Here is a 15637-nt window from a genome sequence, read left to right as displayed (position 1 = left end):
AATTAACTGGTTCTTTGTAATATGTTATAGCTTTTGAATCGTGACAGGTAGGTTTCTCAACTCATTCACTGACTTTGTGGGGATTGCGTGACTATTGTTTTAGCAACCGTGTGACGCAGCATGATAACGTGATTGGTCGATAGAGTGCTGGATGAGGCGTTATACGTTTTTCAATTCCTTACCCAATGGGATTCCTATCTTCTCCTTTCTCTAATATCTCTTATTTGAGTACCTGGCCCCAAAATCTTCTTCTCCAGCAGGTGGCGTTGCTTGCGCTCATCAAGCGATTGGTTTATGTATGGAGGTCAATAAGTGTCGAATTTGGTTTACAAAAAAATGTAATGGCTTATTTTCTAAGTGTGGCTTATTTGATCGAATATAAGATTCGTAATGCTTAGGTTGTTGTGAGTGTACCGATATAAGTACGACACGTGACATCACGGTAAACTTTGAGAAAAAACACTTATATCAGAGTTGTGCCTGTTGTTCCACACCCTCTCATTGGCTAGAATGGTCCCACCTGATATTACCTCTGCCCGACTGCCTTCCATTTTTTATTGAAGACATTTATTTTCATTGTTAGAGCCACTAAATATCTAGTCAATATAATTACATAATCTGTGGCAGAAGCTTCGGGAGGAAAGGTCCAGTAAATCAGTGGAACTCAGCTTTAAACTTACTCTTGATTTGTAATAGTTGTAATAGTAGAATGCACAAGGTGCAATTTCGAAATGTGGAAGTGCATAATCAGTTCCTCTTGTCATGTTAGTTGTTGCATACCTTAGAGAGCTATTTATAACTTGTCAGAAATGTCAGAAATGTCCAGATCAACTAGCCGGATTAGTGTTTATCGTCGAAGGAATGAGCGTTACACTGAGGCCTGTACTCTGGAGCGGGATCGATTTGGAGGTGGAGGGTCCATCATGGTCTGGGGCGGTGTGTCACAGCATCATCGGACTGAGCTTGTTGTCATTGCAAGCAATCTCAACACTATGCGTTACAGGGAAGACATCCTCCTCCCTTCCTGCAGGCTCATCCTGACATGACAATGCCACCAGCCATACTGCTCGTTCTGTGTGTGATTTCCTGCAAGACAGGAATGTCAGTGTTCTGCCATTGCCAGCGAAGAGTCCGGATCTCAATCCCATTGAGCACATTTGGGACCTGTTGGATCGGAGGGTGAGGGCTAGGGCCTTGCAGGTGCCTTGGTGGAAGAGTGGGGTAACATCTCACAGCAAGAACTGGCAAATCTCTGTGCAGTCCACGACGAGGAGATGCACTGCAGTACCTAATGCAGCTGGTGGCCACACCAGATACTGACTGTTACTTTTGATTTTGAACCCCCCTTTGTTCAGGGACACATTATTCAATTTCTGTTAGTCACATGTCTGTGGAACTTGTTCAGTTTATGTCTCAGTTGTTGAATCTTGTTATGTTCATACAAATATTTACACATGTTAAGTTTGCTGAAAATAACCGCAGTTGACAGTGAGAGGACGTTTATTTTTTTGCTGAGTTTATTTCCTGAGCTCCTAGATGTAGGACAGACACTTCAAAACCATATTCCTTATGATATATTTTGTGACTATATTTCTTGCCATTTATGAATGTGTTATTCAAAGCATTTCTATAGTAGTAATGGCCAAATTCAGTATTTTACCAAATATTTTTTGATTTTTTGGGGAGACCTAAAGGGGTCCTAAAATTAAAAATCAAATAGCTGAATAAAACAATTCCATATGTAATCTTAGTACCCCCCCCCCCCCCCCCCCCCCATGCGTCAATCAAAGTAACATCATTTTAAAAAGGTATCTGTGACCAACAGATATATATCTGTATTCCCAGTCATGTGAAATCCATAGATTAGGGCCTAATGCGTTTATTTCAATTGATTGATTTCCTTATATGAACTGTAACTCAGTAACTTTTTGGTCATGCACTCACTAAATGGTTATATTTTGAGAAAATCATCACAAAAATACAAAACAAGTCTTGTGAATGTTACAAAAACCTTGGTCTGGTATCTAATCATGATACTTATCATGATATTCATTCATTTAAATCATGTAGGTGAAGTAGAATTTCGATAGCATACACTTCAATTTAAAACTTGCACAAGACAGTTCACAGAATGATCTTCTTTTTTTTTTAATGTAGCCAATTTATTCATTACAAAATTTGGTAAATACAGGCGAATATATTGATAAAAGTCACCTTGTCTTAGAGAGGTTGACACTGTTGTCAAAACGTCCGGCCAGGGTAAGCTTACACTAAACACAGCCATTATTTTAAGTGTTTCTAAAATCCCATATGGAAAAAATAAATTGTGAAAAAACGATTGGAACAATTTCCTTGTTTGAATGCTTGGTTTTGGGGGTATTATGACTCGTACTGTGGTACTCTATAGACCACGCTTATCCCTGTGTTCTCCTTGGACCAATTTAGACCTTCCTCAGATCATATGACCAAAGACGGTGGCTAAATTAAGATCGTTAACTAAAAAAAGGTGGTGGCTCTCCATAGACTCCAATGCGATAGTAGCAGGGTCTGGACTTCCGTTAAAATAGAAACAATGAGGGAGTGGGATGTCTCGCTTCCTCTTTCGTGTTTGATATGACCTTTAAAAAAGGTCTGTAGCGCACACTCCACAACAGCAGGTGGCGTTGAATATCAATGATTAGAGACGGCACCTGTCGTCTGACGTAGAATAAAAAAAGGCGTATTGCGTAAAAACTATCCACGGCCGGGAAAGCCCGTCGTTGAATGCTGTAGCTATCACTACGATGTCCTGCATGTGTCTGTCTTTACAAGCAATCGAATTATCAACCTTCTCATGTAGCAAGCTGCTTACCTGAAACCTCATTTTTGGATAGAGTGATAGTAGAAGTGTCATTTCAGTATGAATGAGCCAGAGGGACTGCGGTTCAGGAGGCTGAACAGACCACAGATTATCACAGACGAATTACAGGAACCCCAATACAAGGGCACCAGGTAAACTAGCCTATTCTAAATAATACGCTATTCATATTAACATCAGATACTGCTTTCCTTGCTATGTAGTATGTATTGCCTTACGCACAGATGCAGTCAACCACTGTGTTTCAGACTGCATGATTCGCATTTCCACTTGCTAGCTGATGACAGATGCAGAGGTAAACACAATCCATTTCTAGGTCAGTTTTCCACTCACTGACAGGTAAACAGTGGATGAATGACTTTGCATTATACGTGCATGGTATGAACCAAACCAGTCAGCGGAGAGAGCATTGGCCAGCATGCGCTGAGTGACGGTAAGGCTTATTCAGGTTTGTCGTAGATGCATTCTCTCTGGAAAAAAAATATATGCATTTGCATTCTGTGTGTATGTTTGTGTACTGCATCATCCACTGTTGACCTGAGTTGACCTCAGATCTCTTCAAACACCCAATAACATATTGATATTATTAAAACTACAGTTTGAGATCTGGAAATCTTTTCAAAATACCCATTGATTCTTGAAGAATTTCACTTAGGCCTATGATTCAGGAGTTTAACACAGTAATCAAACATGTATTTAACCAACAACATACAGGTTATAAGCCTACTCCATTGTTTACAAACAACAAGAACATAAACTATGTACAGTACCACTCAAAAGTTTGGACACACCTACTCATTCCAGGATTTTTCTTTATTTTTGCTATGTTCTACATTGTAGAATAACAGTGAAGACATCAAAACTATGAAATAACACATGAACTCATGTAGTAACCAAAAAAGTGTTAAACAAATCCAAATATATTTGAGATTCTTCAAAGTAGCCTCCCTTTGCATTGATGACAGCTTTGCACACTCTTGGCATTCTCTTCGAAGAATCTAAAATATTTAGATTTGTTTAACACTTTTTTTTGTGGTTATTACATGATTCCATATGGGTTATTTCATTGTTTTGATGTCTTCACCATTATTCTACAATTTAGAAAATAGTTTAAAAAAAATTAAGAAAACCATTGAATGAGTAGGTGTGCCCAAACTTTTGACTGGTACTGTAAAGCATCCTAATATTTATCATGTGGATGTCAGTCCTTGCATCTAGAGTTCTCTATGAATTTGAGAGGTTACATTTCCTTAGCCTCATCTCTCAGCTCTATAGAAAGGTGTCGGGCGGGTTTGATTTATCTATGTTTTGTTTTTCCCAGTACCTACAGTGGAAAGGTATTCCGTGTGACCCTGGTGACCCTGGGAGGATGCCTGATCCTTCCATTGCTTGTAGTCTTTTTTCTGCTCGAGTCTCCTATTCACCCTGAGCTGCTCAGGTGAGATGTCAAGAATTGAAATCCTTCTCTCTTTTTTTTTCTCCTGGTCTTTAGAATCATGTTAACTCTAATAGCTCAGAAATGTATGGACTTCAAGGATGTTTAGACTAATCAGCTTTACTGCAAAATACTTTAGTCAGTCTGCATAGTCAACATTTCTGCTTACTTTTCAGCTTTTGGAAATAGTTTTGTGGAAACTGTTCTGTACATTTCTACCACAAGTCCCTCTCACAGATGTTACGCCATTGAATGACTAGGCTTATACTACTTGTATAACAGATTATGTATAAGATACATTGTATAACATGCATACATTAGTATGTAGAATGGTTTCAATCGTCCCTAAGCAATATAGTTCATCATGTAGTGTTCTGATGCAAATACAAAATGCTTAGCCAAACATGATCTTATATCAATAATTGATTAATTTTTGATTGAGGAAAGATTGATAAGGCATTCTCCTCATAGTCTGAATGCACGGGTGCAATTTCCTTTTAGGTTCCTCCAGTCAGTTCAGACCAGTCAGTTCAGAATCCCCTTTGTCCACTCCTCTGCCACAACCCTGATCTCTCCACAACTGCATAGCCGTATTTCTCCGTACTGCATTCTCTACTAATGCTATTAGATTGAGTGATTTGCTGCCCCAACTTGCACAGTGGCTGATCTCATTTGTCACCAGTGTCTGCCCCTCAGAACAAATAGCATGCGACTCCCTGTCCTCATTAGAATTCATTTCTAAATTCTGCATCCACAGTTAATGATCCATTCTGAGGTCTTGGGGCCAAGGATTTCCTCTCTCCCTTTTCTCCACAGCACTAGGCTTCAGGGTACAGGCTAGTCTAGGGCAAGGGTGTTGATTAGTGATTCATACTGATTCTGTTTCCTAATATGTTTTCTCTTGTTTTGTTTTTTTTAGCCTCAATGAGCCTCCCCTTATGTCTGGGTGTTACGAGCCCAACATTAAGCTGAGGGAAGCACAGCGGCTGTTTGAGGACCAGCTTGTTGGCCCAGAGTCCATTGCCAACTTCGGAGGTCAGTATGGGGGTAAAGCATTCCAGCTGGAGTCTCGCCACATGACAATGTCCTTCACCCAGTTTGTTTGGGCTTGTGTAATGTATGGTGTGACCACAGTAACGCAGCCTGATATATCAAAAGTGATAGGGCAATGCAGTCTGGATTGCAGACACGCTGTTGACCAATAATAGCAGATGTTTAGGTTTTCCAAATGAGCTATGATAAGCGTGGTCTTATCACTGGCCACTTTAATAATGGAACACTTAGTCACTTTAATAATGTTTACATATTTGGCATTACTCATCTCATATGTATATGTTCTATTCTACTGTATCTTAGTCTATGCCACTCTGACATTGCTCTTCCATATATTTATATATTCTTAATTCCATTCCTATACTTAGATTTGTGTGTATTGTTGTGAAATTGCTAGATATTACTTGTTAGATATAATATCTGCTAAACATGTGTCTGTGACCAATAACATTTTATTTTATTTCTTAGTGACAGATGGATATTTGAGATGACACATATATTCACACATGACATGACTTGTGCTTGACTGGTATTCCTCTGCAACTGTTTTGCTTTTCTGAGGTCATAATGGTGAACCGTGTCCAACATATTGCCCTGGCATTTTTTTTTCAGTTTCTAAATGCTAATTATTATTGTCTATCTCCTTTCTCTAGATGTCATTTACACAGGTACGGCTGACGGGAAGATAGTGAAGATTGAAGGCAAGAGCATCACTGTTATAGCCAGACTTGGCAAGCCACCGTGTGGTAAGTGAGCAAGGACTAGAGCTGTGATTGATTCCTCACTCATTGCGTTAGACCTGATTTCACAAGCTTTAATTTCACAATGTTGTCTCAACATAACATGATTTAGACAGAAATTACCCAACAGTTCAATCATAAGCAACTCTTAGCAGTTAAATTTCACACATTGCCTTTTTATGGATTGTTTTTATACTTGCACAACAAGGATGGCTTAATGCACAACAAGGATGGCTTAATGCACAACAAGGATGGCTTAATGCACAACAAGGATGGCTTAATGCACAACAAGGATGGCTTAATGCACAACAAGGATGGCTTAATGCACAACAAGGATGGCTTAATGCACAACAGGCCTAGCAGTGTGGCTCAAAACTGAAATGACATGTCAAGAAAAGGCCGAGCTCGAACTCGAGTATTTGCTGATATTAATCAGATTAGCCTGTTCAAAATGATTGAAATAATAAATAGCACCCAATAAATAAGGAATTACTTCAGATACCTCATATCCACTGGGATTGTGTGGTATGTTTTAGATGGATCCCGTGAGCAGGAGCCTAGCTGTGGACGACCCCTGGGTATCAGAGTGGGTCCTAACGGTACCCTTTTTGTAGCTGACGCCTATCTGGGGCTGTTCGAGATCAACCCTGTCACAGGTCAGCAGCACACACAGCCAATGACAAGCTTCTACATGGCAATTGCCCTATTTCCTTTATAGGATATATTTTCATATCAGTAATGTGACATAGACCGTTTTTTTTTTTTTTGTGAGGAATTAAATATTTGTTTTTGAATTTCCCAACAATTTCATCTTTTACTCAGTATAATCAATTTCATTGCATATAATATCTTCCAAATAAAAGTGTGGTATTATGCAAGACATTTTAGTGATGTAACTCTCACTCCTTGACTCATTGTAAAGGTGAGGTGACCAACCTGGTGTCGGCTGGGCAGATGGTTGGGGGCCGGAGGCTCTCCTTCGTCAATGACCTGGATGTAACACAGGATGGGAGAAAAGTGTACTTCACAGACTCTAGCAGCAGGTGGCAGCGCAGAGACTACCTTCATCTCATCATGGAGGCCACAGCAGATGGACGGTAACTGTTACCACATACCTTAGGGAGAGCTTTGAGCACATTCTAATAGCAAGGTCTTGTCTTCTTTTGTAAATAGTTTATATTGATAGTTGATTTTAGATCAGTATGGGGCCTTAAAAGCAAGTGTGTTCATACATGATGTGGGTACCTTTTTTCATTTTTAAGAAAAGGAACAGTTTATAAAGACAACAACCTAAAGTCTGAGAAAAGCTGTCCATATGTAACCCTCTGTCTTTCAGTGTGTTAGAGTACGACACAGAGACCAAGGAGGTAACCGTGTTGATGGAGAACCTTCGTTTTGCCAACGGGATCCAGCTTTTCCCTGATGAGGAGTCTGTGCTGGTGACTGAGACTACCATGGCTAGGATTCGCAGGTACTGTAGTTGATCCTCCTGAGTAACACGACCAGCCTTATTTAACTAATTCACTGAGTGAAGAAATGATCCAGCTTTTCCCTGATGAGTCTGTGCTGGTGACTGAGACCCCCCCCCCCCCTCATGTTTCATCAGATGCTAAGTTGCTGTGGTGGCCGCTTTTTGAACGTACTCAAAGTGCGCCCACAAGGTTTTTTTCTTCTTCTCTGGTTTTCATTATTTTCCTTCCACCGTAACAATATTTCATGGGTATATTTCGCCTTTGTAATATCACACTTTTTAAAACCTGCAGGGAACACAGTCAATTCTCCCAAGCCTCACTTGGATAAATGATGCAAGCAGACAGTTGCCTTTGTAACGGAGCCCCTTCACCAAGCTGCCTGAGTAGAAAGACAAAATTAGCTTGTCCTTTCTTTTGTAGTAATGCTAGTGTGGGTAGAGGGGGGAGAAAGGGGGAGGCAGCTCCTTCCTGCTGAATTTGTTTTGGGGGTGAGGGGGAATGAGTGGGAGGGAGGTAATAACTCTTTGTTAGTTTCAGCCTGTATGGTAATACAAACTGTTTGGGGACGTTTTCTATTTGCTGACCGTGCAGAATGGAAATCAGTACATTGATTCCTTGAAAAACGGGGCATTCTTTTGTATTTATTTGAAATGTTATTTTCAGTTTTCTCAGCAAGTAGATTCTTTCCTCCCTCCCTCCCATAACTGGTTTATAATAGTCATAAGTCATTTTTCTTTTGCTTTATCAATGCAGGCAGTTTGCTGAGAGAAATACTCTGGTGCTGCTGAAAACTCTGAATCTGGGTGGTCTTTCCATAACACAGACTTCAAAATAATGTGAAGACTTCGTACAAGAGTTTTATTTTTATTTTTTTGTCAAATGTTTTGAATTGTTTCCCATAATACCTCTCTCTGTCTGTCACACATACCGCAAGCATGAGGCAATGGACTTTCTTTCCCTCATCTCCTGAATTTCCAATTGACTGTGTGTCTGTGTCCCTCCTAGGGTCCATGTGTCAGGTCTAAATAAAGGAGGAATGGACACATTTGTTGACAACCTGCCTGGTTTCCCTGACAATATCCGTCGCAGCTCTTCTGGAGGGTACTGGGTGGCCATGTCAGCGGTGAGGCCCAACCCTGGCTTCTCCATGCTGGACTTCCTGTCCCAGAAGCCCTGGATCAAGAAGCTCATCTTTAAGGTAGATGATATGACAAGACGTGATATCATATGGTGTTATATTATATAAAACCAATAGCTTTGTGCATTTACATGGAAGTAAAAAAAATACTACAGGGAGAACAATTTGCATGTCCAATTTACTGTGACTGAGTCTGGTATTCATTCTTGTTAGTCAGATTTTTTTCAGTGTTTTTGCATACAAGGGTTTACAGTGCCTTGCAAAAGTATTCATCCCCCTTGGTGTTTTTCCTACTTTGTTGCATTACAGCCTGTAATTTAAATAGATTTTTATTTGGATTTCATATAATGGACATACACAAAATAGTCCAAATTTGTGAAGTGAAATGAAAAAAGTTCCATGTTTCAAAAAATTCAAAACAGAAAAGTGGTGCGTGCGTATGTATTCACCCCCTTTGCTATGAAGCCCCTAAATAAGATCTGGTGCAACCAATTACCTTCAAAGTGACATAATTAGTTAGATTGCACACAGGTGGACTTTAAGTGTCACATGATCTCAGTATATACAGTGCCTTGCGAAAGTATTCGGCCCCCTTGAACTTTGCGACCTTTTGCCACATTTCAGGCTTCAAACATAAAGATATAAAACTGTATTTTTTTGTGAAGAATCAACAACAAGTGGGACACAATCATGAAGTGGAACGACATTTATTGGATATTTCAAACTTTTTTAACAAATCAAAAACTGAAAAATTGGGCGTGCAAAATTATTCAGCCCCCTTAAGTTAATACTTTGTAGCGCCACCTTTTGCTGCGAATACAGCTGTAAGTCGCTTGGGGTATGTCTATCAGTTTTGCACATCGAGAGACTGAAATTTTTTCCCATTCCTCCTTGCAAAACAGCTCGAGCTCAGTGAGGTTGGATGGAGAGCATTTGTGAACAGCAGTTTTCAGTTCTTTCCACAGATTCTCGATTGGATTCAGGTCTGGACTTTGACTTGGCCATTCTAACACCTGGATATGTTTATTTTTTAACCATTCCATTGTAGATGTTGCTTTATGTTTTGGATCATTGTCTTGTTGGAAGACAAATCTCCGTCCCAGTCTCAGGTCTTTTGCAGACTCCATCAGGTTTTCTTCCAGAATGGTCCTGTATTTGTATTCCTGTACCATGTTTTTCATTGGCAGGGTCTGGAAAACTGGTCAGAATTGAAGGAGTGATGGATGGCGCTAAATACAAGGAAATTCTTGCTGCAAACCTGCTTGTCTTCCAGAGAACCCATCCAACTTGAAGGCGCTGGAGCAGTTTTGCCTTGAAGAATGGGCAAAAATCCCACTGGCTAGATGTGCCAAGCTTATAGAGACATACCCCAAGAGACTTGCAGCTTTAAACACTGCAAAAGGTGGCTCTAAAAAGTATTGACTTTGGGGGGTTGAAGTTTTCTTGTCATTTTTCGTTTTTTTGTCTTGTTTCACAATAACATATATTTTGTGTCTTTAAAGTGGTAGGCATGTTGTGTAAATTAAATGATACAAACCCCCCAAAAATCTATTAAAAGAAAAATGCCAAGGGGGGTGAATACTTTCGCAAGCCACTGTAGGATCTTGCCAGCTGGAAACTTGCCTAACAAATATTAAAGGGATACACACACCTCATTCATTGTGACCATGAGACCAGTTTGTTTGTTTGTGTGATGTTGTCTATTTCAGTCGTGTTTTGGTGCTATGACTTATTCCTTTCTCCTTCCCTCTCCCTGCAGCTCTTCAGCCAAGACATGCTGATGAAGTTTGTGCCTCGCTACAGCCTGGTTATAGAGCTGCAGGAGAGCGGGACGTGCGTGCGTAGCTTCCATGACCCCCACGGCATGGTGGCGGCCTACGTCAGTGAGGCACACGAGCACGATGGCCACCTCTACTTAGGCTCTTTCCGCTCCCCTTACCTCTGCAAGCTGGATCTCAGCAAGGTGTGAGCTGAGAGCTGAGCACAACCACTTTCTCAGACACGACCCATATATGAGACTGCTGTCTGCCTACCTAACACCTCACTACCTAGTCTGTTTTCCAATAACAGCAAATACATCAGAATTGAAAAGAATGGCTTCATGCTTGATATGCTGCATTTGCATTGCTTTTCACCAGCTTCAGGAAAAAATGGACTAGTCTTCATTAAGTATCTGCACTATTAAGGCGCATTTGACTGGGATGCATATCCATCCTTTCTAGTCTTATCAGCCTACAATTAACTATTAACCCTTTAATTTCTGTTGACAGTGCATCTCAGTAGTTTCTCAAGGAATGTTTTTTATTTAACCAAACAGTCTTTGGGCCAAATAGTTTGCCCAAATATCGCCATGTAAGTACATTGTCTTTTAGGTCTGTGTTTTAGGTTGTTGAAATGTGCCAAATTTGTTCTTATTTTTGTTTTGTTTGTTTAAACCATTCAGTATCTCAACTTTTAATTTCATTTTTGCACTAAGCTCTCATCTCACCCTTACATATAACTGACAATGTTATTATTGTACTTGGAGAATTTCAAAGAGTTAATTTTATCAGTTGAAATACACACCGAGTATTATTTTAGGAGTGCCACTTTGAACTGATTTATTTTGTGTATATTTAGAAATCCAAGATCTTGTTCATCATAATAAAGGTGATGCAAAAAGATTCCAAAATAAGTATGAATCATTTCCCCTTGTTGTGATACATTTCATCTGCTTTTGTATATTGCACTGTCAACTACCTTACGTAATGTAAATGTTTTGCTCGATGTTGAATGCTGCTAGCCTTCAGCTGAGTTTCCTTTGAATTAAAACAGTAATGTTTTAAAACTGGCTTTTGTCTAATATGAAAAACATGGTGCCACATTTCTACAGTTTGTTTAGCCACTTACCAGTGTTTACATACTACTGCCATAAAAGATTAGCCTGTTACTGACCGACTACATGTCTTAAATGAGAGAAACCAGTGTCGGTGTACGCCTCAGCAATGTATAATACAGGATACATCTACATGAGAGCAGATCGAAACCCGCCCCTGCCTTAGAGCCAGTGAAGCTCATTAAAAGAGGGTGCTCAGAGCGCTGCATCAAAGAGGGTGCTGGGAGCTCTGAGAGGAGAGTGCCGACCCCAAGAGCTGCTACAGTTGTCAGCCTCTTCTGCTCTCTACTCGCTCCTCAAGATCAGATGCTGCTGCACTGGTTTCATAAGAGCCTTTGAATAATTAAGGTGTATCACAGACTATTAGACACAAGGTCAGGGTTCAGGTCACTGAGTGCTGAGGAAGAATGATAACCCTAGCTGTTAAACCAGCCCGGTGGAGCAAGCCTTCAGATGGACACTGTAGAAGGTTTATGTTTACATGGGCTTATATAATCGTGCTTGGTTGTCAAATCCTTGTCCATAAGGTTATGTTTTTTTTTATCAGAGCTTGTTGATTTGAGTCTGTGCAGACCCTAATTCAGGCCAAAACGTGATTATTTATAATTCGGTATATAAATTGCAAGGGTCAAAGCAGTCTACAATTTTATTATAGGATAAAATACAAGGTTAGGTGCCTTTTGGTTGTTGTAGCTGTGTAAGTTAGACTTGAAAGGCCTGAAAATCACATTGCTACTCAAGACATGGAAATTGCCATTGTTTGACTATACGTTAAAGGAGTAGTTCACTATTTTACAACTTGATGTTAGATGGTTCCTCACCCTGAAAGTAGTCTATGGGACAAGAGAAACTGTAATCCATGGTTCCGTTTTCTTTAAACAGCCACTACAAACTTCAGATTTTTTAAATGTCCAAATTCAAATCAACTCCATATTTGTTCTGATGTTACTTAAAGGTGATTTGGCCAGTTCAACAAACAAAAGAACATGCTCACATGACCCCATCACTTCCATTGATTGTTATCTTGTAGTGGATAAACTTAGCTGAAGTTTGTAGTGGCTGTTTAAAGAAAACTGAACCATGGATTACAGTTTCTCTTGGCCCGTAGACTACTTTCAGGGTGAGGAACCATCTAACATCAAGTTGTAAAATAGTGAACTACTCCTTTAACGTATAGTCAAACAATGGCAATTTCCATGTCTTGAGTAGCAATATGATTTTCAGGCTTTTCAAGTCTAATTTACACAGCTACAACAACCGAAAGGCACCTAACCAGTTTAGTAATTTCCTCAGAATATTGAAATGAGGAAGGATTGGGTTTCATGAAGAAGTGGAAGGTCAGTCAGATGGACTGCAAACAAAATAGGTTGTCTTCATGAAGCGGAGCCAAGGCATAGTCCAAACCTCAAAGTCACAGTGGAATGTCTGAAAGACAAACATGCCCTCTATTAAAAATAATAATCTACAATGTTATGACTTTTAGCCATGATCCATTCCACTTGTCAGCCAAAATGAGTGCTGGTCTTTACCCAATTGCTATACATACAACTTTTACATACTGTATCATATTTAAATTCAATCCACACTGCGGTTCTTCCAACTTTTGTTAATACTGCACTAAAAACATAATGTACAATACCTGCTGTAACAAACCATCTGGTTGGAACTTGCAGTTGGCCAGGTCTGCTTCTTTGTGCCCCTTTTTGAGGCACACAGTCCGTGAGAGGTCTACTTCCAGACTGTATTTGAACCCCTTCACAAGCTGTAACAGAAACAGAAAGCTTTGTTGAGAACTGAAAACGTTTATGCCTCGCTGGTAAAGTCCAACTACAGTATATTGTGAACCATACCATAAGCCACACATTTTATATATGATCACTAACAGGTTTTTAGCCAAAGAGGTTCAGCATGAAGGTCAAAGTTATTGTCTGCCCCCCATACCTGTCTTTCTGCTTTCTCAATTGCAGATGGCTTGAAGAGAAAAGCATCATTGGTCTGGTTGTTAAATGAATAGGCCCCGTGAAGCACCGCCTTTAGGACCCCCTTGTTATCCGTGCTGATGTTATAGGGAGAGCCAGGCACAGACGTATACCTTTGGCAACTGACTAGAAACAAATAAAAGGGCTTACTCAACACCATTCACAAATGTTTGTTAAATTAGAGTAACAGTCTGTTTACACTCCTACAAACAGTAAATCATTTTTATATATATTATATTTTTGTATTTAATGCTTTTAGATCACAACAAAATCACAACAAAATAAATATACAATTTCCCCCCTGCCCCACCCCAAAACAAGTATAATAATTAGCCTGAAAAACAAAACATAATAAACAAAAATATTTTTTAAATAAGCAAAACATAAGTAAACAGGCCAACAATCAGCATATTGAAAGGCAATATAATTAGTAACATGAGACAGGTAATTGTTGACCCTAAGAACTGATACTAAAAAAAAGACTAATACTAATGAAAAATTCAAATAAACAAGGTATCCATTGTTTGGTGTTGGCTCGGGCAGTGGACATGTACTGTACCTGACGTGTTATTGTTTTCATTTATATAGACCTACTTGTTTTTTGTTGGTTGTAACTCATCTACGTGGTGTTGGCATCCCTATCTACACTGCATTTTCACAGTCTTTGCGCAAGAAACACGCACACACACACACACACACACTAGACTGTGTGCTACTACTGACAGTCAGAACTGCAGCCAAAAACAAGTGGCACACAATATATTTTTCTCATACTGATAAATAGTCAGTCAACATGAGCAGAGAAATCTGACTCCTCATAAACAAACTGAAGCCAAGCCATAAGGGCCTAACCCGAACACGATCACAGAAATCAAGCAGGATATAAATCCATTACATTGCATAAGAATGATCATTAACTGTCATGCATTGCTACTGATCAAATAGGCACTTCATTATTTAAATGTTTCGTAATAACAGATATTGGTGTAGTTATGTTATGGTAAAGTAATCAGAAGTGTTAAACTGAAGAAGTTGACAAAATCCTCAGATCCTCAGAAAAGCAAGACAACCAATTGGCTTCACAAACATGACACGCAAAACTTCCAACTTCAATTGAACACACACAATTTCATCCTGTTAATTAAAAGAGCTTACCAATTGAGCACAGGCACAAGCCAGAGAAGAGCAGAAGCATGTTGCCAATACCTGTTGGAGCTTTCTCAACACTGTTCTGTTTATTTTACTTCCTGTAATGCAACACATTCACCACACATTGCAGCCTAGCTAAACTTACCATGCCCCCCACCCCCCAGGACATGGCCTCAACCAATTACAACTAGCAGGTACAGTCAATAGTGAAAACTGAACAAGATAGTTGGATTATTTCATTATCTTTTGATTGACATTCTCTAATCTTTTTGCAACAGAACATTACTTTAATTAATTGTGCTTACTTGGAAAGGTGGTGCGTACAGTAAGTACATAAGAGAAGAAACCCACTTGGCACAGATGTCAATTCAACGTCTATTCCAAGTTGGTTCAACAGAATTTAATTGAAGTGACGTGGAAACAACATTGATTCAACCCGTGTATACCCAGTGGGAAAGCACCACAAGCAATTTTGAATTGGCTTTAAATTGGTTTAAAGCTGTCTTTTAACAGAGTCCTGTGTGATAGCATCATTATGAAGACAGCAGAAAGGCAGAGCCTGGGTTGGTTGACATCACTTCCTGTGTTAGTTGAACTGAAAGCCACAGAAGTACTACCAACAGTCCAATAGGAGACTTTAATCTGAAATGACCCAGCTAGCACATAACGTTCTGAAAATCATATGTTTCTAGAGTTTGGTAAGAGCGGGGTTCTCCTATGGCGATTTTGCATACAACCGTCCCACAACTTTCTAGGAATGGTAGAGAATTGTTGCTTGTCTTTGGAGCATTCTTCACAAATTTAAGGAACTTTACAAAATAAACATTATTTTCTTGGTATTTCATTACTTTAACAAAACGTTTCCTAAGAGTTCAAACATGGTTATATTTAATTACATTTCTAGAAACTTTTCCCAAATGGTTTGACATTGGGAATTTT

The 15637-nt window shown here is 39.5% G+C and overlaps 2 protein-coding genes across 4 annotated transcripts; one reads left to right on the top strand and one right to left on the bottom strand.

The window, feature by feature from the left end:
- The first annotated feature begins 2684 nt into the window (after positions 1 to 2684).
- Positions 2685 to 11522, top strand: LOC109889852 (adipocyte plasma membrane-associated protein). 3 transcript variants are annotated; one of them, XM_020481610.2, is made up of 9 exons: positions 2685 to 2991; positions 4179 to 4295; positions 5212 to 5327; positions 5999 to 6091; positions 6622 to 6741; positions 7008 to 7182; positions 7422 to 7556; positions 8563 to 8755; positions 10455 to 11522. In XM_020481610.2, the coding sequence occupies exons 1-9, from the start codon at positions 2900 to 2902 to the stop codon at positions 10662 to 10664; spliced, it is 1251 nt and encodes a 416-aa protein (XP_020337199.1). In that variant the 5' UTR covers positions 2685 to 2899; the 3' UTR covers positions 10665 to 11522. The 3 variants fall into 3 exon arrangements, with proteins under 3 accessions (XP_020337199.1, XP_031679278.1, XP_020337200.1); XM_031823418.1 differs by having other exon boundaries at positions 2719 to 2991; positions 9883 to 11522; XM_020481611.2 differs by having other exon boundaries at positions 2721 to 3290.
- Positions 11523 to 12198: 676 nt separating this feature from the next.
- LOC109888768 (cystatin-F-like) lies at positions 12199 to 14829 on the bottom strand. Its single transcript, XM_020479942.2, has 4 exons — positions 14705 to 14829; positions 13512 to 13675; positions 13210 to 13332; positions 12199 to 12995 (listed from the first exon to the last, which is right to left on the bottom strand). Exons 1-4 carry the CDS (start codon positions 14742 to 14744, stop codon positions 12909 to 12911), a joined length of 414 nt encoding a protein of 137 aa, XP_020335531.1. The 5' UTR covers positions 14745 to 14829; the 3' UTR covers positions 12199 to 12908.
- Positions 14830 to 15637: the final 808 nt, after the last annotated feature.

Source organism: Oncorhynchus kisutch, linkage group LG4 (genome assembly GCF_002021735.2).
Source record: "Oncorhynchus kisutch isolate 150728-3 linkage group LG4, Okis_V2, whole genome shotgun sequence".
NCBI classification, from domain to species: Eukaryota; Metazoa; Chordata; class Actinopteri; order Salmoniformes; family Salmonidae; genus Oncorhynchus; species Oncorhynchus kisutch.
Note: the sequence above shows the minus strand (reverse complement) of the source record. Positions and strands in the feature narration are given on the sequence as shown.